Source organism: Trichoplusia ni, chromosome 18, assembly GCF_003590095.1.
Source record: "Trichoplusia ni isolate ovarian cell line Hi5 chromosome 18, tn1, whole genome shotgun sequence".
In the NCBI taxonomy this organism is placed as follows: Eukaryota; Metazoa; Arthropoda; class Insecta; order Lepidoptera; family Noctuidae; genus Trichoplusia; species Trichoplusia ni.
The window spans coordinates 4,426,672-4,451,397 of NC_039495.1; the positions used below are offsets into that span (position 1 = coordinate 4,426,672).

At 34.4% G+C, this 24,726-nt stretch overlaps 1 protein-coding gene across 1 annotated transcript in view; it reads left to right on the forward strand.

Moving 5' to 3' along the window:
- LOC113502848 (probable 4-methylmuconolactone transporter) overlaps positions 1-24,726 on the forward strand; it is a 49,581-nt gene that overhangs the window by 23,006 nt on the left and 1,849 nt on the right. The window contains exons 2-10 of the mRNA XM_026884578.1: positions 792-911; positions 4,513-4,636; positions 17,931-18,074; positions 18,447-18,729; positions 18,980-19,085; positions 19,428-19,550; positions 22,472-22,610; positions 23,731-23,870; positions 24,290-24,487. Coding sequence (XP_026740379.1) covers positions 803-911; positions 4,513-4,636; positions 17,931-18,074; positions 18,447-18,729; positions 18,980-19,085; positions 19,428-19,550; positions 22,472-22,610; positions 23,731-23,870; positions 24,290-24,487 — 1,366 coding nt within the window. The 5' untranslated portion in view covers positions 792-802. The remainder of the gene's footprint in view (positions 1-791; positions 912-4,512; positions 4,637-17,930; positions 18,075-18,446; positions 18,730-18,979; positions 19,086-19,427; positions 19,551-22,471; positions 22,611-23,730; positions 23,871-24,289; positions 24,488-24,726) is intronic.

Genomic DNA, 24,726 nt, shown 5'->3' on the forward strand with positions numbered 1-24,726 from the left:
TAGGCCGTAAAAGGCCTAATTATTATAAATTAAAGGCCGTTTACATGTGACCAATCATTTAAGACAGGTCAGTAGGAAAATAAACCTAATTGTGTTGGCTTAGAGACGATATTGCTTTTTTTATAACTACTGATGTGCGCCCTGTACGAGCATTTCACATTATTGATTTCATCCGGCGCCGTATCATGCAATCTTTTCGCGGTATTTGAATTAAATATGGTCACAATTAAGTTTTATGATCTCAGAGAATTTTAGTAATTATTGTAACGTCATTACGGTCTAATTTGCAACATTTTAGCAAATAAGCAGTTATAATATTTGATATACGAGGTCAATACACACCTGCGCAATTTCAACCTCCTTTAAAATCGGTTTATTTCTCTAGTTTTCGTGCGTAGTTAATTTGACCCTTAAAACATGTAAATTATATGGCAAATCATTATATTAACACCTATGTAGTTACTTAGTTCACAAGTAACTCTGGGCAGGTACACTTGGTAAAAAGATTTTCATAAAAAGTGTAATAATACACCGCCGTAGTCAGTTTTGTTAATAACTCACTTAAGAGTTTCTTTATTATCCCTTTAAGTAAACAAAAACATCACTGAGAACCGTAATTATTTCATTAAATGTTGTTTAACACTTAATCATAAATAATTCATGCATCTCTATTACATTGCATCAATAATTCAATTTATTTGAGTTACGACTTTGGTTATTCCAACAGCGATCGTAGACTGTAATGGTTATGTTGAGGATTATCTTTAATATTATTTTCCTCTTGTCCATAGAAACAGTCAGAATGTTCCACGGAGGAATTTGGACCAAGCTGCAAGGCTTCTACAAGTGGTACGTCTTGGGACTGGTGTCCATCGGCTACATCCTAGGAGAACTCGGACATTATCTTATTGGTAAGTACCTTCATACATACATACAAACATACATACCTACATGCTTTTCCATGGTTATATTACGGTAGCAGTTGGTGGAAAAAAGACAAGCATCTCAGAACATCAATGGAGCTCCTTTTAGGCAAGCATAGCGTTTTGGGAATATTGAAATATCTAATCAAGTACCTAAATATCGACAAAAAATAAATTCTGGTTGAAAATATCTCAACCAGTCTCTACCTTTTCCAAAAGCTCTCAAATGCGGAACCATCAATTATATCTTTATCCCAAAACGTCCCCATCTCATATCCCCCGTTATGTCTTAAACATATTCATTTGTTCCCAAAACAAAAGAAAGATAAACAACCCTATTTGTATCAGTAATGGATTGGACGTGTAAAAGATTCATAAAGTATAAACAGAGATCCAGAAAAATATTTTCGCAGACAAACATTTTGAAGGATGTTTCAGTATTTAAATACTATTAATATTCAAACAAACATGTCCCGATTTCCATACGATCTACATAGATAGTCGTAAAAACAATTCGCGAATAAATATATCGATTTGCATATTGTATCGGTATGGAAACAAAAAGGTATAACAAATGAGGGCCGAATGGGGTGCATGAATACATATGCTATTACCCTGGGGATCCGACACCAATACCATTGATTTATCGGAATAAAGTATCTAGGCAGCTATATCTATATCTAGATCTGAAGGCTTATAGCCAATCCATGGTGTTATAGTAGATACACGCTTAGAAAGCATAAAGTTATAAGCAAACGGTTTCTATTCAATTTTTCTTTTGCACATCAGTAGAAAATTGAGTAATCTAGATCCATTAACTGTGATAGCAATTGGCCAAAAATGTATGGATATACATTTAATATTCTTTCTTATAAGACTTAAAGAAGACAAAAATTGCTAGCGTGGATAAGTCTCTGGCCTAGGTAGACTGAAAATAAATATCCTCCTAATACAAATATTACATCAAGTTTATACCCATATAAAACCATTTATCGAATACGACATAACAGAACGCTGCATTGCCGACTAAGATTGCATCGTCGTCGAAAACGATGTGTCATATAAATTAAAGATTAGCAGAACAGACAGTAATTGGACAAAAACCAACAGAAATTAAACCCATTGGACCGCGACGTTCGTGAGAAAGAGCTTATTAATTGTAGCATAATACTATAATAGGTCCCGTGATCAACCGATCGCATGGAAACAATAAACATTCATATTTCATCGGTCCTCTAGAAACATTTTAGAGTCATCATTAAGCCTTTGTCTTTTCTACTTGGAATACACCGACATTTGTAATATTTTTTCCTTTTTAACGTTATTGGAGGGCAGCTCTATTCAATTGATTTCTGCCTGCTTCTCAAAATACATATCGACACGATTTTATCTAATTACTTGAATTTAAATGATAGGTAATTCTTTCATGAATGAAAAATGATACCATTTCTTTCAAAATCATTTTTGTCCCACTGATGATTTTTTCACTGCCTTCCAAATCCTACCAAACCTTATCAATATATTTTAATTAATAGTTATAGCAATTTCTGCCAGTATCATGTAACAATATCACACATAGGTGTAGTAGGTGCCTATGTGTAACTGGAATAATAAGGAGATTTTTCACCAGAAAACATTATATACACATAAATACAGTTCTTACTTTACTTAAAAGACTTTTCTTCTATTATGGCGCATTTATTACATGTCCATACTAAAGTGTTAGTATGGAAGGGTCAAGCTTGTCCGAGTTTTGTCGCAAAAGTGTCGAAGTGTGCCGTAGCTAAAGGTTATCAGGCCACTGGGGCACACGTTTCATTGAGTCGTATCTATATCTATAGCCATTTGGATAAGGAACGTTCCCTTCTCCCGTTGAATATGTTTTAATGAATGATGTAAAGGAAAATTGTTGGTTTTGAACGTGTAAAAGTTCGCCCATAATATTACCTACTTAATAAGGCAGGCTTTAGAGTTTAGACTTACCACTTTTATGTTTTACAAAATTATTCAATTGTGAGAGAAATCTTTTTTTATTTTTGTTTCAAATAAAAATATCTGTTCTTCCTTCTTGTTGATAAATATGAAAGTAGTAGATAGGTACAATTTCCACGTCCACAAGGCGAAGCAATAATATACATGAGAGCGATAAAAACTTCCATGTTTCATTTCCAAAAATAGAATTCCTGAAACCAAGTAGATAATCGTTTTCCAACAAATAATTACGTATATTCGGAACGCATTAAACGAACACCAACAAAAACACCGTTTCGAATCCACATCTAAAGGCTAATAACAAAATTAATGGAATTGTAAGTCATGATCATGGCCGTTCAATGTCATTACCAAATGTTAAACTTAGTTTAAATCGAACCAGTTTTTCTTCAACAGTTTATTATGGAACCGAATTAAAACTGAAACTTGATTGCTTCAATCTTGACCTATATGAATTCTAATTAAGATTTCCACCTATAGTAAGGAATTCAATTTAGGTTCAAAATAAGTATGTACAGCAAACACAAAAAAACAAGTGAATTTATTTGAAGGTATACAGCTTTTTTGTACACTTATTATGACAAAACTAAGTATTATCAAGTTGACAAACACGGATAGAGTATAAATATAAATAGAAGAGTTATTATTTAATGAAAAAATTTAATAATAATATTTCTCAACTTTCACATAACGCCATCTAGTGTCAAACCATTGCCAAGAAAGCTCTCAAATATACGTTAGTTTTCGAATAAATTATATGCGTGCTTATACGTCAAACAAATAGTAAATATCGCCATTTAATTTTGATCTACATATTCGAAACAATAAAAGTCAATTTACATCGTCAATGGTTGTCTGTTTTACAAGTTTATCTTCGTTGTAGATCTTGTTTCACTAATCACTATACTGGTACTACTTCTGAACACGATATAAGACACCAGTTATCGTCGCGTTGATTAGCGTGAGAAATTATGAAACAAGCTATGCCACCGACTTTGTTTGAGTAGAAAAATGGTTTTGAGCAGTATTTTTTGGATGGCACAAAATATATATAGCCATTCATTTTTTCTCTTTTATTCTCTAAATTGCAATCATTTTATATTGATGTTTTGATAGAGAAAAAAATAACAGATAAAAAGTCACAAAAAAAATGACTTGGGTAGTATAGTGAAGTACTAAATTTTCGAGAGGGAAAGGAAAGGGTCTTCTTTATCAGAAGTCATAACACTTAGACTAATTTTACTGGTTTTCATAATTTTCTTGTAATAGCTGTAGAGATCGCTGCGGCCTTAGACTTTAGAGTTCCGTTATTCTGAAAATTTAAATAAAAAGGTAATCTGCATGTTATCATGTTAAATCATTATATTAACTTCGCGTTAGTGAAATGTATACAATTCCTTTGTGATCTACGGTTTGATTACGTCACTTTTTTTCTGTCATGAGCCAACTTTAATTTTTGACACTCATTTTGATCCACTCAGGATCACACTCCTTCTCTTACAGTGCGATTGTTATCAGTCCTGTTGTTGCTATTATATTTTCTTCATAATCTTAGCCCATTTTACCTGTTCTAATAAAATACCTGTCCATCTCTCAGGTACAACGTCGAAGGTGACTGCAGATGATCTCCACTACGGAGACAAGTCCTGCATGCTGAACCTCTCGCACGTCTCCCTCAGCCAGCTGCCTGTTGTCTGCGAGAAGGTCAACTCTAGCGAAACGTAAGTACTTATAACTAACATTAAGTATTATTATAAGTAGTCTCAGCTATCTTACTGGCTTTTCTTAACCTGCAATGATAGTCTAAGAGTTTAAAAAAAAATGACGAAGTACCATTTAAACCTTTAACATATTGTAGAAGGCAGACGGAACAGTGCGGAGTTTCTAAGATGCTTTGATGTGGATTTGAGCGCCATCTAGTGTGCCGAATGTTTATTTGATTGGTGCCACTAAGTGGTTGCTGGGACTATGGTAACCAACTTAGCAGTCGGTTTATAGTTTTTAACAATTAATTGTAATAGCTATTAGCAAGGTCAATCTCGTGGGCGCATCGTAAACCCAAGTTGGTTAAGCAGGTAAAATTACCACCTGTAACTACATTGGAAGCAATAAAATATTGAGTATGGAGTACATACATCGAAAAAAGACACTACACAATTCTTTACAGTAGTTTAGTATAGTCTAGAAAACATGAAACTTATTAAGTCGAATGTGAACATAAAGCGAATTATTATTAAATTGTTTCTCAAATAAAACCTAAAAATATAAACGAATAATGAATTCTAACTGAAACTAAAAAAACGAAAACAAATACTTAATAATTAATAACAATGAATCCGGAAGCAATAAAGCTAACTGTAGGCGTTACGTTACGAAACCATTTTAAATACGCATTTAAAAATATTCTTAACTATATTTGTATATATTTTACGACGTATTATGCCCACTTTAATTAAAGATCATTTAAATTGGAGGCTGAGAAGCCATGGTAAACTGGTCAGGAAAATTAATGTTATGAAAACTGTTTTAGAATTTATTATGTTGTTTACTTCTTCTTAAAATAAGGCTTCCAATAAACTTAGTTACTTTTTTGTATTGTGACATAACAGTGGTTCAGTTCAACGAGTTTAAGTCAGCATTCAATAAATGGTAAAACTTAAAGTTAACTTGCATGTGATCATTCGATTTCTTTTTCGACGTCGTCTTTTCTGTTCGCCTAAACGAAAGCTTTGATTGCTTCACAAGACTTATAGGCGAGACTGTACAAGTTCAAAGTTAATCAAAGTGTATTTCGTTTGCTCAACTTACGTACAAAAGCTTTCGTTAATCTATTTCTCAATTACACATTACGGCAAATAAAGGAGAGTGAGACTTCACAATGCGACTTTTAATTTAAACTCTTCGTTTTCAATGTCCTTGTTCTTCCAATTACCCATTGGATTACAATTCATTTGTTAGCTCGGACATTGGTTTTAAATGTAAACTAAGCTATAGACTCTTGCATACATGTTCGAGCTATTTACATAAAAACATTACGATTATAAAAATAGGTAAACTCGTATCTACGTATGAAAACAACGAGTCCAGAGATACGTATCTTTAGACGCACTTTTATAAAAGCCAAAGCGTGTCCATTATACAGCCAAGACAAATAAACAACAATATTCTGCATCGGTATTCGTTTCTCAACGAAAAAAAAGTGAGTGACTTCAATTAAGGCGTCATTGTTACGCGTGTGAACCTTAATTAAACCACTTTTCGTGCAAAAACTTTACTTCAACTTTTAATAAATTATTGTGTTAAATACTTTACTTTACTCTGTAGGTATTTAAATCAAATTATAACGAGTTCAAGTTCAATGTCATATTTTTTGCGCACAGTTTACATAGTTTTTTAAAGTCACGAATATTTCGCGAAGCTTCTGTGTGCAGACACGATGTTCGTTTGTTTTACTTTCCTGAATTACTATGGTTAAGTTAGGCTTTGTTTCCCGCGATGGAAAGTTGATTAAATACTCCCCGTTTAAATATTTGACTGACTTTTACCTGTTTCAAGAATATTTATGATTTCAAATTCGTTGATTACTTCATTTTAACACTTCCATCTTGCCTGTAATTTTTACTGTGATCACTAAAGGAGAAACCCGATTCTGGGCCTAGCCGTTACACGAATGAAATATGTACCAAAAAATTCTACTATTTTTCTTTGTTTACCCATTTAAATATTAGCCTCAATTACAATGGCCAAGTCTAAAAAAAAGTACATTTCTATTTTTCTATTTAAAACAACCTTTGAAAACCGTTAAAGCATTTATTTTATTGTACATAACTTCATTTGCAAACACTAGCATTAAACAATAGAGTGTACCTAGGATATAATCGATTTAGCGGATATTATATTTTTAAAACTATATCAATATAAAATGAAAAATATACATTATTTACAAAGCGTCAAAAAAGACATCTTCATCATTGCTAAAATCGGGAAACGTACCCAGAAGAATAAGAATTAGTATTGCCAGTGTTGTATGGCAATACTAATTCTTTGGGCAAAATATAGATCAGCCTTAGCCTTTATTTTAGTGTAATTCCTTTTTTTATATTCAAATAATTGTAAAATAAAAAATCTGGTGTCTAATAACTTGTTTATGTAAGCACGATTAAAAAATCATTAAAGGAAATAAATAATAGAAAAAAACGATTTTAACGCATCGATTCATTTATTTCACATGGATTACACTAGCAAATGTCAAATGCCAATGTCAACGTCTGATAATTGTCATCGTGCTTTCATAAGTGACATTCGCTTTTCGTATCTTCGAGCGCGTGAATGTGTTTTTCAAATTCTCGAGATTTATTACAATATTAAACCTCTGCTCGAATACTGGACTCCGAAACTGATTGCCTTCTGACTGACCCTTGCTTGCATATTGGATGCCTGGATTCCTGCTGACCTTTGCTGGAAAACCGGATCTGGATATTGCTCTTCTGACGATTGGTGGATACTGTATCATGAGTTCATTAATGGTGGAATAGCAACAGACCGCTGCAACACAATAGAAATTCGAAGATTGGTTGGGTGCTGTGCCCACACCATGGACCAATTTTACTCCTGCACAATTCCTGTATTATTATATTACGATAATCCTAACGAAGGTGGTTAATAAAGAACGATCTTAATAATACAGTTTTTATTTTAATAAACCTATTGTTGCAATCTCAGTTTACTGTAATTTCAGATAGCATCAAAAAATCCCCTGGTAGTAAATACAATGTTTAAATATGTCATTATTGATCTAAGTAGGCCTTATCTAGTAAACAGTTTTCTGCTGAAGTTTTCACGAATATTAATCTGAGTTTATCGCTTTTTAAGTAAGTAGGTAGGTACCTAAACCTCATCATGGTAGATTGCAAGCGCTACAGTTGAATAAATACAACGCAGGAGACGTCCATATGTTCCAGCGATCTCGACAGCAGAGAGTGTGAGAGAGAGACATGAGAGAGAGCGTTGCTAAGCGCGCTCCGTCCTTTATAGCGCACCGCTTGTCAGGTCCCAGGTTTTGAAGGAAGTTTCACTAAGGATCTTGAGAAGGAGGTTTCACTTTAAAAAGGAGGTTTCGCTAAGACTAACAATCAGTGTAAACATTGTCTGATTTTACCAATTTGGCCATTGTTGAGTGTCGTGAAAATTGGACTCGTGAAATCTTCCTAAGTTCTCTAATTTATGGCAAAATTCCAGCTCTGTAACGCCAGGCCCAAGTTTCTATGGAGTTTGGTTTTCTCCTTTGTAGCTTAAATATTGCTTACTTAAAATTTTCCAAATTACACCTCGTTCGTGACAAAAACATCATAAAGTAAGAGTCGAAGAATGTTATAATTGGCATTTCTCTCTTTTGTTGGACACATCTAGAATATCTATTAAATTGAATTCTTCAATGAATTAAATGGGTCAAGGGAACCACCGGTAAGCAAGTCAGACTATTTATGAAGCGATCTGTAGATCTCTCGCCGGCCTTGACATCGTAATCTTTTACAAACCTATGAATTCAATCTTGGAAATCACCATCTTCCCGTCAACAAAGACATTTATCAAATATTTGTTTTTATAATCACCATGAAAATAGTAACGTGTTCTTAAAAATTCTTCATGAGTAACATTCATGCCAAAAGAGCCAGTAAACTACACTTAAGTAAAAATCGAAGAGAAACAATTCAAAAATATATTTTTACCATAACTTACCGCGCTGGCTGGTTACCCTGGTTGAGGCCTTTGCACAGCAGTGAGACATAGTGGGCCGGATAAAAAAGAAAACAAATGTTTTTTCCTCATATTCATAGCCCAATATCTTACTCTATCTTCCAATTCTGTCTTCTCCACATTTCATATCTTAACAACCTACTTCCATCTGAGAACAAGCTATAAGAATCTGCAAGTCACAATTAATTAACCCTTGTGTTTCAACAATATTGTCCACGCTAAAACACCATCAGCGTTCATCATGATTGATGAGTGCAGCTGGTTACCTCATTCTTTGTAAAACGGCGACATTATCGTGAAGGCAATTTGTTTCAATTACACATGACACTGGAGATGCTATCGTGAGATATTTTCAGTTGTTTTTTTATTAATATTATGGTCACTGAAATCATTAGGTAAACAGTTCGCTTTCGGTCACGTTCAAAGTGATTTTTTATATTTTTTTTACATACGAGTACATATTTCGAAAAATCGTATTCCATGAATGTCTCCTTTTGTAAAGTGTATTAAACATTCAGCCTGTTAAACATTACTTTAATCAATAATAAAAGTATAGTACATTTGAAAACTTCTTAAAGGATTTATCGAGCAGACGTACACCTATTTAATGTATCCTCGCATCCTTAAATAACATTATTGTAAGTCTTGATTTGACTCACTGTAAAAATGTATGTAAATAATAATTGATGTCGAAGGCGGAAAACTAGATGCCAAGTAAATCTAGGTCATTCCATAGAACAGATCCTGTTACTATCCGGATTTGTATTGATTGAAAGAACTGTTTTACATTGCATCCGAACCGGATCTATGAAAACACTCACAAAAGACCTTTTGAAATCAGCATCGCTTAAATCCTTTAAGCGATGTTGAGCGATTGGAATCATTCGAACTACGGATAGGTACAGTAAAATAGGACAGTCTTTCAATACTTTTCACAGAAGTTTTATCACTACCTCTTAAAATTTAACTATTAAAGTCGTGAAAGAGAACCGCAGCCATCGCAATGTATAACACCTTCTCGTTTTCGCACTATTCCTGCTGTCCTCGTACAATTTTTGCTATATTTGATCCAAAAAGTGGTGGAAGAGAAATCAATTCGTGAAATAGCGGTTATAATCGGCGGTTACTTCGGAAGTCAAAACGTATATTTACAGTGTGTAACCACTCTTATACAAAGCAACTCATTGCACTATAATAGTCGCCAAACGACTACTATTTGGTCGAAAGCCAGACATAGTCCTGGCACCATAGATTATTCTCATTATAACAATCTACACGGATTGCGCAAGTTTCGAGCATGCCAGAATATAAGCTTAAATAGATTTAGTTCCTTGATTGTCGGAAAAAGAAGGTTCGTAAGGAGAAATGTCTTAATTTTGAGAAACTACGTACAAAGAAAAAAAAGTAACTCCAATTACGATTCTGAAAAGGAAATTCTTCTTTCTATAAAGTTTTGAATGTACTTGAGTAAGTCTAAAACAAAATATAAGTACTTATAAAGATTATGACATTTATTACAAAATAATTTGTAGTTTTGTTTCCACCAGGACTGTTCAACGCTTATCGGATACAACTAGCTTACCTATACCCAATTATTAGATTCATTGAATAAATTATAAACCCTATTTAACTACATTTGCAAAAGCTGTATAGCACAATAATCAAGCTAAATCATTTCTAAACTATTAAAACTAAGCTCATCACAGAAAATTTAAACTCCACCCTAAAAGTAAAGGAATCTGACATTTTATGTAAACTATATTTAATTAATTATGTAAAGCATAGCAATAGTACTGACAGTACAAGTATGGCTGAAAAAAAGTAAAAGTATTTAATTTCTGGCCCGGAAGTGTTCAGACCAGTCCCCACAAGGTCGCAGGTTGAGAACCTGAGCCTAGCAATGTGACTTATTCAATGTCACACGTCTATTGTCATTTATCTAAGACAATAGTGCGTGAAACCTGAGTGAAAGGATAACAGAGTCAGCTGAATAGGAAGAAATAATAGATAGCTAAACTCCAATTATATTACGTCATTAAAGATTAATCTATAATATAATACTAGATACTATGCTGGTAATTCCACTTACAAAGAATTAACTTCGTATGGCTAGTCCAGGAAAAGCAGTGTATTTGCGTATTTACTCAGTATGATAAAATAGATAGTCTGAATTTTAAAAGAGGCGATGATCCTGAGTTTGTTTCGACGTTTCTTCTCAGGGTAGCTTCTCAAAAAATGTTGAGTCCAGATAGAATTAAAAATGACATGTAAAAGTGATGACGTCAATCCTATTTGCAGATTAAATTATTTCATTTCATAATCTCAGAATGTCCTCAAAATTAACTTATTTTGTTTTCCTTTACAAGAGAAAAAAGCTAGGTACCTCATTTGTGAGTATCATAGGCTTATATTAACACGAAAAAAACCAAAGGCACGAAACAAAAATTTGTTATTTAAGAGGTAAAATAGTTTTAAATGTAAAAAAAATGATTTTAGAATCGGCTCAGATAGATTTTAATACAAGCAAACAGAATAATGGAAACTCATTACTTCAAAGATTGGCTGACATAAATATCCTTTAAACAATCTTTACTTCGCTTCGCCTCCTATTCCGCCACATACCCGTCCTTCGGTTAGGTTCTGGCTTGCATTCCTAGTTTATTTCTAAAAAAAACTACTTGAAAACCTTGAACATTTCCTTTGTAGGCACGAAACGAACCCCTCAGTGGAAACCGGTTTGGCAGCTGAGGGGCTCACTGTATGAAGGTTTTATTCAATCTTGTCTAGACGTATTCTTTTATGCCCCGCATTCTGGCTGCCAGAGCATATTTAGTTACTGCACTAACCTCTATTATAGTATGCTGACTATTGTAGTCCTTATGAAATACTTTCTTGTGGATTTGAACTTGTAACTCATGGATTGCAAATATGAAAAAGCCAGAGACAGCAAATGGCTATAAGCAAATCAAATATTCGTTTTAACAATGTACTTTCATACTGTAATATACTTACTAATATTATAAGGTGTGTAAAATCTATAAGATCACTAAGGGAATGTATTTCCATGGAAGCGGGGACCACCGAACGCTGTAAACTGAAGTCAACGCAGACGGAGTCGCGGGCAACAACTAGTTAGCTTATAAAATAACCAGTACTGGACCAAGCCGTCCCATGAAAAAAGGGTTTTTACATTGATTAATGTGGTGTGGAAATTTCAAAATCGTAAATTATTGGTATTTAACTCATTTTCAACTAGTCTCAAGTAATTGTTAGGATTGCCAGTCCAGCGTACTATAATAGAGGCCTGCAACTTTTCTGGTCTTGGCTAACTTTTTATATAACTGTTGTTATTAACTATTAAATGCCAAACCTAGATTATTCCGAGACAGAAATTAATACCGCGGAAGTAAAATCTAAAACCACAAATAGTCCAATTTAATCCAGTTTCACTAGTTCTGAGAAAAAAAAATACTAGGTTTCATTTTTATCCTGTGCAGACAGCAATAAAAAACAAAAGTTGAAACTTAGCGATAAAAAGCTGATTATGAAAAAATAACCTGAAATGTAATATATTCAACAAAATATTAAATTAATATCAGTGAAACGTAGAGGTATCTTTGTAACTCTACACAATACATATTAAAACAGTTAACGACACTTGTCTGTTTGAACATGTCAATGCCTTCAATAAAGTGCAAATTAAAGAAAAAATAAAATTAAAGAATTGTAAAATTCAGAAAAACTGGAAGTTGTTTACTTCTTATCAGCCGAACCAGCCCTGGTCATCGTGTAGTAGTGGTCTGGCAGAAGTTATAAGCTTGACTACAGCGCACCACAATCCCTACTTCCCTATTATATATATATTATATTATAAATGCGAAAGTAACTCTGTCTGTCTGTCTGTTACGCTTTCACGTCTAAACCACTGAACTGATTTTAATGAAATTTGGTACAGAGTTAGAGTTGACCTTGAGAAAGAACATAGGATAGTTTTTATCCCGGACTTTTGAAGAGTTCTCTTGGAAACGGGATATAACCGACTTCGACGCGGGCGAAAAGCTAGTTTTTTATAAAAGAAAAAAAAATACCCGTATTTCTATGTAAATGCAAATTCGATAACGTTACACCTTGGTCAAGAACTTATTTACCTACCCTAGTCTCAGTATCCACTCTTGAGCTTATGAAGGCAGTTACTGACCGATATCAATACCTACCTAATTACAGTATTCATGATAATGCGCGGTATTAAGCCGAATAGATAATATCTTGGCTCAGATCTAACATTAAATAGATAATTTGTATCTGCTAATTCTAGATAGAACTAAAATGCCGCGTTAACTTCAATATTTGTTATCTAAATATCCTCTAAGATGAATGTAACTCAACTGCTGACGTATTTTTAATACTTAATTGATTTAATTATTCTTCTTGCATAATATGATGAAATGTTCGCTTATGATATCCGAGGCCCTCGTTTGGTCTTCTCGACCTTTGTCCAAGGTTGAAAGGGCTTCATCATAAATATATATTACATCCGTATCTAATATAAAAAATATATCATAATCTATCATCTTCATATCACATAAATACAGTTAATAAGCGCAAACTAGTTTTTACTGTTAATGAATATATTAATAAGAAAAAAACAAAGCAGCATCTCGTAGGACGTATAGAAGTACAAATAAAAAATTTAAAAAGACTTCGACTTAAAGGTTTTAAGTCACTGACACATGGTCAACTAGTAGAATCTTTTTGTTTTAGTTATTTCCTTTGCTTTACAATATGACACAAATAGACCGAGATAATGTTTTTTCAACAGAATATAAGAATACTCTTGACAGAGGTCGATTCCTGTTCTAATCGAATTGAAGAGACTAGCGCTAATTCATGCTACGAGTTAAAACTAAATTTGATTGATAGCTAACGACGTTGATAACACTGATCGCTACTCAATCTTGGCATTTTCGATAGTTAAATCGAATCCAGAAAGGTATTAAAATTAAAATCAGTACTAAACCGGATTCGATGCCAAGTCTACTGTAAGACTCATAGACAACAGAGGGTAAAAATCAGCACGTTTTAACGTTAGACTGGTGAAGTTGTTGGCAAGGTGCAGAGCGGTCATCTTGCTTCCACGACTTCACCAATATACTTGCATATCATAGAAGGGCCTCAGACTTTATCAGCAAACTAAAATAAAGAAAAATAAACATATACCAACTACGCTTGTAAATGTAAATGGGTATTGTTTATATTAAAAAACGAATCCCGTTCTAAGAAATTTTATCTTTTATCGCTGGGGGGCACAAATATACCCGGACTCAGGACAAGCATTCGTGTATCACAAAAAAGCTTATCCTACGCGGGAATTGAACCCTCAAGACCTCCACTACTCAGTTAACCGTAAAGTCATAATACCGATACCGATGTTATAATACCGATTAACTGTTTTTTACTCAATCAAACCATAATATCCATGATATGACGTAATACAAGCTCAATAATTATATTCCCCTTAACCAACAGCCTTTGCATAACTATTGAAGTATTCCCATCAATCGTCGCAAAGACAGAAAAAACTAAATTACCTAACAATATAATGGATCGAGCCTTATAATTACATATCTATAAACTATAAAATATGACAATACATGATCGCGGGCTGGATACAACCTTCAACCATCGAAGGCCGACTTAAATCTACATATAAATCAGGAAGCAATTAATACCAATATTAATGAAACTGGTTACTATTTACCTATCAGCAGTTATTGTTTTACTATAATTATATAAAATTACTATAGTGTTGTAAACCGTTAAGGATATTGATCAAATAAATCTGAAATGGTTCTCGCCAAAAAAAGATGAAGTGTTATTTTTTATTTCATGTTGCCCAAAATTAGTGAACCTAAGTTTAGGCTATACAAAATAACATTAACTTTATCCGTAAGATAACGGTTTTCCTTTTTGTTGTAAGGATATTATGAAAAGAGTAAAAATTCTACATAATTTTACTTAGCCGTTAAACTTTTTTTTCTTTTACGACAAAAAGAAGTATTCAAATGCATGGAAGTGACTGAAATTGCTGAACTACTGAAAAGTAAAATCAATAAACACTCACGAGTCTGTGCGTTTTCCATCATAGTAAGCTACACAATAGCCAACTAAATTCATTTCAACACAGTTTTATTGCAATATTCATTCGTATAACTCCGTACAAACTTTGCAAAAACGACAGTTTTACAACAAAACGAAAGTGAACGCGACAACAGCTGTGATTCCGGAAAACAAGTCCACTTTACTCGGATTAGCATATTGTCCACTATAAATTATATTAACTAGAGCACAGTACGGACAAGGTCAGGCTATCTAGGTTCCTATCAACAGTAATATATACAACAAAGGAACTAATAAATATGCTATGCAAACTTTTTGCTGTGACACGGAAGGCAAAAAGTTATATAACCTATTAAATAATAGTGACAGGACCTGAGGACCTATTGCCACCTCTTTCTAATGCTCTTGTGTAAAAGAGACACCGCTCTACCAATGGTAAGGTGTCTTGCTTCCACAAATGCACTTAAATCCTAACTTTAAAAGCTGGTTCTAGGCTATAGTTATCATTTCATTTCTTGTTCCTCTTATTTTCTTGAGATTGATTTTTTGTATGCCAGTCTTAGTGTAAAGTAATGTGCCTGCAAACCCTTTTTTGCATTTAAAAATGTCGGCAAAAACATTTGCTTACTCGTGTATGGAAACAGGACAAATCGATTTCAAAATAATAGTAGTGCAGGCGCCAAAAAAAAAACAATTGTTGAGAGCAAAAACCAAACACAAAAACTTTGATCGCGTGCGAGAATACATATTATTATCAGTCCAAACATCTGGAGGGCCTGCTTTTAAAATGATTTCAAACACATATAGCCAGTTTTCAAAAACGATTTTATTACAATGCTCGCTACGTATCCTTGACGGTAAAGCAGTCCGATCCGATTATAGTTGTACACCATATCATCGTATAACACTGCTACAGATGTAATTCAGACATACTTGAAACTCGAAGTATCAAAATGTATAATTATGATGAACCCCACCCGGTTTCACTTGCATATTCTACATCGTTACACCAATTTAACCAAACAAGCCCCTAACTTGACGACAGCGCCCTCTGACAAAGCTGTCATATCATATTTATGGTGTTTTGATTACTCTCTGAACTCATCCCAACTTTGCTTTAGAATTCAAACGCCGCGCTGGATGTTGGAGCGGAGGCGCCATTTTGTAAATTTAAATTTTACAATCAATATTCTATTCCATATTTTTATTTAATTAATATTAGGAATTATCTATATTGTTTTGTATTCAGACGGGAAGACGATGATAGTGTTGCATTTTAAAAGCAGACGATTGTCAACCCTCCTAGAGCTGAAGATATTTTTGGTGTCATTTTTACAAGCGTTCAATACGCGTTTTGAGCGATTAGGTCAGCATCGGGACTTGTATAAATTTTGAAGAGTGTATAAATTAATTCTTGTTTTGTTACGTTAAAAGGGAGAGATTATTGGAACGGTATTTAAAATCTCTGAAAACAAGTATGTCTTGAGTCTAGCGAAGATTGTTTCAGAAACGTAATTGTGAGCAAAATATACATCTACTTATATACATCCCTCTTTGAATTTGATAGGCATGTCATGTCGCTCCATGTTTATTAATATTTGTAAACGTATTTACTTCATCAAATAAGTCAATAATAATAATTTTAAACCATATTTCTAATAACAAGAGTGGGTCTAAAATGCGTAAATATGTAAAATATCACATTATCTCAAAACGATCGAAGGGCACAAAACACGAACAGATATTTTAATATATTAAAATAATTACACTTTATCCATATATTTATGTATACGCACCAAATATAATGTATAAAAAATGTATATTGCGTGCGTAACAAGGTCACCGCCTTATTCTACATACTTATACTAAACATATGGTCAGTTTAAAAGTTTAAAGTCAGCAACAGAAATTAGAAAACACAATCCGATTAACAAACTGAAATATTTTTTCTTAGACATATAGGAATTGGTATTTAGTATATTTCTACCATACTAGGTGTCAAGCTATTTCATAACACAATAGCACAACCGCAACTTATAGAATTGATTGTACACAGTTTCTTTTTAACATCTCGCTTTCCTACTTTTGTTGCTGACCGTAGTATTTTATAGTGTGTCATTGCTAGTTAATTAATTATCTGTAATAAGCTTAGGGCAGACTTCCGGCACACGGTCACCGTGGGCAAGTAAGCTCGTGTCAATTTAATTGTGTACTTAATTGAACTTGGATAACAAATTAGTCACATACAAAACTCGGAAACTGGTAATTAATCTGATGAAGACAGGTTAATTTGAAGCTGGAAAAAATATTAAGACAGCCATAACTGATATACAACCTATTTATTTAAGTGATTGGACACAGTGGGATAGAGAAGAAAAAAAATATAAGAAAGCCTTTTCAAATTTGATAATAAGCTTAGAACAAATGGAGTTTTTTATTTTTCTTTAACTCAAATACATATTTCCACCAAACTTCTTCTGTCAAAAATTGACGACAAAGAATAAGATTTAACCGTACTGACGTTAACAATGTAAAGTAAAGAACCATACGAAGGTATTATGTATAGACAATAAATAACGGTTACGTCGACCAGAACTGATTTATCGTCTTTAATAATGATAATAACACACGCAGATAAATCCTTAGCATTTTAAGTGAGTAGGTATTACTCCCTGCGGCCTACGGCCCTGGGACAGTGTATCCTAGAACAAGTTAGATCATAGAAGAAGAATAGAGGATTTCATATGTAACAAAATCCGACTTCATCATCAAACATCATCACGGAAAAAGCAACGAAGTGAACTTTAAAATTGCTCATATTTTTCGTAAATCATTTTGAAAAGAATAAAAACAGTTTTTATAATTAATAATGATTTCGTGTGCACTTCTTTGGTATCCGGCTTTTATGCCCACATTCTATTGCCTGACCTGACCACGTCTTAAAGTAATGTTATTTACGTTATAGAGGGGTGACGGGCGACGGGCGGAATCGTTTTTCCGAAACCGTCTTAACATTCCAAAAAGAAGAGTCTTAAGGTTACAACAATGAATGATTCTCCATTACCTTTGGAAACCACCCACTATCTCATTTATACCTCGACATACACTTTACATCTGCACGTATCCTCTTTTTGTCCTCAGATGCGAATCTCTAATGCTGAACGGTACGCGCTACTGCGAGTGGGGCTACAACGGGCTCGGCATCGACTACCAGGTGCTGGCCGGGCCTGCCTTCATGGCGGTCTTCACTGTTGTTGGGGTCATCATCGGTGTGGTGGCTGACAAGTAAGAACCAAGCAAAGATTGATATGAAATTAGGGATATAATATTTTAAATGAAGCTTTTACAGCTCAATAACTAGTTCTCAATCGACCATAACCGTTGCAATTATTTGATATTGATTTTGAACGCAATAGCATTTTTGCCACAGCTGTGAATCCTTTAGCATATGCACATATGCTAAGAAGGAGAGAAGAGACATTTTGTTGTTTATTAATATAGGTCTGCTAAAAGAAATGGTTCCATGTTTAAAATCTATAACTATTTGAGACACCTTACAGATAAGATAGTTGTCTATATGGAGTACACTCAAAACAGACTTTACTTGTTATAAATGTATTTCGAACAAATATTGACCCTATCATTTTTCTTCTCCAGATACAACAGAGCAAGAATCCTTTCCTTCTGCACATTAGTCTTCGTGATCGCCATCCTCCTCATGGGCTCCGTCCAGGAGTACTGGCACCTGGTCGTCCTCCGTATGATCATGGCCGCGGGCGAGTCCGGCTGCAACCCCCTGGCTACTGGCATCCTGACCGACCTGTTCCCTGAGAAACAGAGAGCGTTGGCCTTGTCTATCTTCAACTGGGGCATCTATGGAGGATATGGTATCGCTTTCCCGGTTGGGAGGTATATACCTGAAGTCAATGCTTGGGGATTGGTTAGTACACACATCTTGTTTAGATCTGTTATGAGTTAGCTTAGATAAGTGCAAAAATGCTTCTCTCGACCTTTTAATGTTTTTTTCTTAGTTAATAAACACAAAAAGACTTACCCTTATCCCTTGATGCAGAACGTCGTCTTCTTCAAGACACACAAGTTGAGCCCGTTATTATGTATAAACGATGAATTCACGTTGTTTGTATTACTATACCTATACACTCCTAATATGATAACTATCACTATTACAGAGCTGGCGAGTATGTTACTACGGCGCCGGTATCGTCGGTCTGATCATCACTCTCTTCACCTTCCTCACTCTTCGCGAACCTTCCAGGACTACTATTGGAGAAGAAGGTAAAGTCTCAACATTAATAGATTCTTTATGGAAACTGCGCATGCGTCATAACATAAGTCTTCAATAATTGACGATTTAGCCTACAACTGGGGAGTCTTCCCAACAACTTCCTTGCAGATTTGAGATATTCGTACATACGCTGACTCGTTGGTTAGTGAAGGGTTACATATCTTTGTGCAATCCCAAGAGTTTTTTTTATTTTTTTCTATAAAACAGTCTAAATATTAGTTTCAACCGTTTTTCTTTCTACCAACACTTCTTCCATTCAACATAATAGTATCAGAACCCAACTCCTTAAAAACTTCACTTGGAAAGATTTTCACGTCTTAATTTATGTCCAGGAACGAAAACAAACGACGGTGGCGTGGAGTCCGGTAAGAAGATGCCTCAAGTGACCATCTGGCATGTGATCGCTCAGCCCAGGATCATCCTGCTGTGTCTCGCGGCCTCCATCAGACATTGCGGTAAGTTTATATTCTGCATACCACTATTACCTATTATAATTTTACTGTTCTGGATTTAGGTCGATACCTTAATAAAGGTGACCTATCTCGTCCTCTTCTGCATCGCATAAATATTCTGGCTGTGTGCTCCAGCGGTTAGAGGCTCCCTGACTACCTACTGTACCGTTGTCTATCTTCCCAACCAAAACAAATGTCTGCGTTTTTAACACGACCATTTCTTCCGTGTCTAGGTGTAATTTGAGGATAAGCAGCTAAATGTCATGATTTAGACCAGTCTTTCCCAAAGTGGGCGATAACGCCCCCTTGTGGGCGCTGCAGGTCTTATGGGGGCGGTAAGAGACCCAGAAAGAAAATGGGGGCGTTGTAATTGTATGTTACCTACTGCGCTCAGGTTTCAAGTTGCGGGTTATAGTAAAAGTTTTATTTAGAATTCTCCGTTAATAGGGAGGGTCACAATAGGGATGATGACTGGGTGTAAAAAGAAAAAATCTCATTAGTCCCTCAGTTAGATAACTGAAAAGTATGAGACACGAATCTTTTCCTTTTTTCAGAAAAACTAGAATTGATAAAGATTAACTACTTTAAAGTTTAGGGGAGGGGGCTAGTGACGTAAGGATATGGTAAAATTTATACTCAATCGTGACGTCACGCGTAAGTTTCATTCACTGTAATTTGGTCAATTTATGTTTTCGGGACAAATTAAAAAATACGAATCCATTATTATACAAAAACCTACAAGACGGACACTGCAAAAATAAATGTCATCATCCCTATTATTAATTAATTTAATTTAAAGTTATAGTGGTTTTGAAATAGGTGAAAATGGGGGCGCTAAAAAAATATTTATTCTCAAAGTGGGCAGTAGACAAAATAAGTTTGGAAACCACTGATTTAGACGGAGCGACTGCCTATCAGTCTACGTACAATTAAGATTTGTTCCGTTGCTCAAACATATTAACCGAGAAAAAGTCCCAATTCTTCTCCAAGACAGTACTATAGGCTACAATACCATGTAATTGTTATGTATTTACCTATAGTAGACATACACACCTACACCTAGTGTAAGGTCGTCGTTGCTGTTGAATGTCTGTTATCTTCAACCTAAATCTGACAGTGTTTTGTTTATTGCTCCAAACTACAGACCCTTCAAAGATATAGTGTGAGTCATTGCTGGACTAGAAGACATTTTGCTAAGATGTCCTTTTGAAACATCTAGATAGTATACTTAAAATGTTATTTTTTCAGTATTTTTTAGAAAAATACATGTGTTCTAGAAGTAAAAGCCCCTAATTTGTTTTATTCTATGTTAATCTTATTAATAACTGCAGCTTGTGGCGTCTGGATCACAAAGTTGAAAAGATAAATTATTCCCTTTTAAAGTTATCAATAGGAAATCTTAAACTTATACATATTAATTTATTCATTATTCCTAGGACACAATGTATGTAATTATAAGATCGACTAAGATTATCAATTTGTTTGTATTTACGTAATCGCTACACCTGCTATATCTACATAAAACCGTATTCTCGATCAACAAGATTACTGTTACAGTTCAATAAAATCATTCTACATTTATCCACCTTATGTCTTTGAAATAAAGTTCAATATTCAAGGACGTTTCATCTCCAAAGAGTTTGGATAGTAAATATAATTTTGTTTTAACATCTTGGTAGGTAGTTTGAAATATAGGTAGGTTGGTACAACTGTTTTGTCTGTTGTCATGTTGGGTTTCAAGGGCGGAATAGTGTCGGTATTGTTCACTAAAAGCTTTTGGTCCCACTGTCATTAATATAAATGGTCCCCCGAATATGATAACACCATTGTATTATGAAATACAACTGTTTTCGCGACTTACTTTTGTTTTGGTGCGTTATCTGTTAGTTTTTGAGATGGCTTTATGCTTAGGGCGCTTTGAAGGTAAATTAAAAAATTTGTTTAGGTATCTAACTGAAATTATTTTCTTGGGTTTTCGTGATTTTCTTTTGTATTTATTGACTATGACTATTTTGTATGCGTTTTTGTGAAATGAGTTTCTGTTTGGTAGGAAATGTGTTTATTTAGTCTATTTGGTCGTTTTTATACTTTAGTCTTGCAGGCTGTCATATTTATTGCTTATAAAATTGAATACTATAAAATAAGCTACAAAAATGAACTACAGAGTAAAATGTCCAATATAAATATCAATCAGCTTACTACTACAACCTACTTCTCAAGGTAGTTAACTATAAAACTTAATAAATCTATCTTAATTAAACTTAACCATTTTCCTGTCGTCCAAAATCTAATACAAAAAGCGTAAAACATTTTTCCATTTAAAAAGGCCGCGGATTTTTGTCCTTATACCTACAATCCTCAGAGGGCACATAATAGGCCCTGTCATACCCAACCCTTTGCAAGCGTCGAGACGTCCGCCATTGTTAGCGTTCCCGCCAATTTTACATCACAACTCCATTTTATCTTAATTGGCTTCGAAAAGGTCGCGGCCGTTTTTATGGCCTGCTTTTAGTTATTTACTTTGAGTTTGTTTTATATTACTTGAATTTGAAATTGCTGAATGATATTTGTATACAATAAAGAAGCCTTCTTCAGTATTCTGCCAAGTACCTAAAAATATGAGGCCGTATTAAATAATAAGCACAATATCCTGATTGAAACTACTTCAACCTCAACACTTTATTTTTTAGCTAAAATTATTAAATTCTAATAGTTCAGACTGAAAATATCAGATCTTTATGATCAGTTTGGATGGACTTTCATCTCATTACCTAAGTATAAACCAGTGATCTGACTAAACGCGTTCTAAACAGATTTATTTAAATAAACTCTTAGTTCTTGATCAAGACGGGACCTAAACTTACAAGTTTACGTCGAAAGATTTAAAACCGTGCCCATGTCTAACCCCTATCTACCATTCACAGGCGGTATGTGCTTCGCGTACAACGCGGACCTGTACTACCGCGACTACTTCCCCGACGTGGACCTAGGCTGGTGGCTGTTCGCCGTCACCGTCGGCATCGGCTCCGTGGGTGTGGTGGCCGGAGGAGTTATCTCTGACAAGTAAGTTGCTCTACTTCAATATTTAAGTTTAAAGATTTTTATTCTCAATAAAGAAATACAAGTTCACTTACTTGAGAAAAACATAATATTATCTTAATTAATGTTTACAATTCGTCGTTTCTTTAATACACATCTAACGTATTCATTTATGAGGAGACTTATTGTTTGTTATTACAAATTGAGCTAATTGAGGTTTGAATACATTAAATGAGTTTACATTTTTTATGTGTTAGGGTATTTCATTATAAAGTTTGGCACCTTTATAAGTTAGCATCCTTTTAACATAATTAGTTCTTGGCCTTGGTAAAACTAGGAAACTATTTTTCATTGGAATAGCTAGAACTACCAGCATATCCCTTAAAATAAAATATGATCATAAGCAACTAAGTATGCTCTATCTGAGTAGGTTCAAAATGACCATACATTTTTAACCACTCAGGTATATTTAGAGTTTGTTTGAGGCCTTGTGCTCGTTATTTATATTGTAGTAGTGGTAAATAGAAACGACTATCCAGAAAATATTAATATCGTTACAAGGGTTATACCTATGTATTTTAAAGTAAGTGCCTAAGTGCATGTTAAATAAAAACCAGATATTTTTTCTATTTTACGTATCTACTAATTCATCTTTAATAAACCAAAAGGAAAATTATATGTGCAAGCTCGTAATACACGTGCCCTTAATTTCTTTTTAAATTGAAAATTTTGTTGTTCTTTCATTTAAATTTGGAATACGTAATGCAGTCTGCTATTTATCATACGTCTTGCCGATAGTCATTGTTTGCTTTTAATTTAAAGTTGAGCATAAAACTTTTTGTACCGCCAATTCATTAAAACTTTTATTTAAACCTCTAAAATAAAGTGTTTTTTATGCCGCGTTCATATCTTCAAGCATAATTTATTTAAAGCTGTTCGAGCGAGGTTTATTAATTTTTACACATACTTATTTATTTTTTTAGTCAGCCCTAACATCAACGTGTACGCTAAGCTTAAAAATACCACAAATTTAGTTTCTAGTTCACATTCATTCACAGATAACCCTAAAAGAATCAGCAGCTAACTATTAGGCTTGAACAAAGCTTTACAATCGTACGGTTACCCAATATTTTTTCTGCAACAGATACGTAGAGAAGATGGGAGTTCGTTCCCGTGTGCTGGTGCTGGCCGTGTCGCAGCTGATCGCCACGCTGCCCGCCTTCGGCTCTGTCGTGTTCGGCCCGCTGTGGGCTATGATCACTCTGGCTATCTCCTACTTCTTCGGTAAGTTTTATCAATATATCATTTACGTGAATGTTTAATTAGCTTAGTTATAAAAATTGACAATACACTATTGAATTACGTTCCACAGTAATATAAGTATTTGTGGTAAATAAATAAAGAAGTCATTTTCATTTAATGTGATAGCTTTAGATGTTGTTAGTATGTTTTTTGCAGTTCCTACAGATTCTTCGTTCATTCTTTCGAGTTTTCTTTCATCGACATAAATAGGTATAGGAACTGCGAAACCTAGTTAAGTTTAGGCATATTTTAAGCCCGTGTCTTAGGCTATTTCTAAAAGGAAGACCTATTTATGCCGTTATTATTATCTATTATCAGCCAGTAGCGTCAACTTTACTTTGCTTTAGTTACTCTATACTCTATAGTATCATCTCCCATAACCACAATCTTTCCATTTCCAGCTGAGATGTGGTTCGGTATCGTGTTCGCTATTCTGGTCGAGATCGTGCCGCTCTCCGTGCGCTCCACAACGGTCGGCGTGTTCCTCTTCGTCATGAACAACGTTGGCGGCAACCTGCCCATCCTGGTCGACCCCGTCTCCAAGGCCATAGGATACAGAGAGGCCATCATGATCTTCTACGCTGGATTCTATGGCATAAGTAAGTTAACATTATAGGCTTCCGACACCTACTACTACTATTAAAGAGCGTTATTGTAGAAGAAAGACGCCTTATATCGCGGTGTCTCAATCAAAATATTTCAATAGTTATTTTAAGGAGTTATAGGCCCCAGTTGGGCGACATTATGCAGCGCCTGTTGAAAACTTTCAATCAATGTTTCTGTCGTCAAAAAATTGTCTCTAGAGACATCTATAAATAACTTTTCGTTTTAACGGACA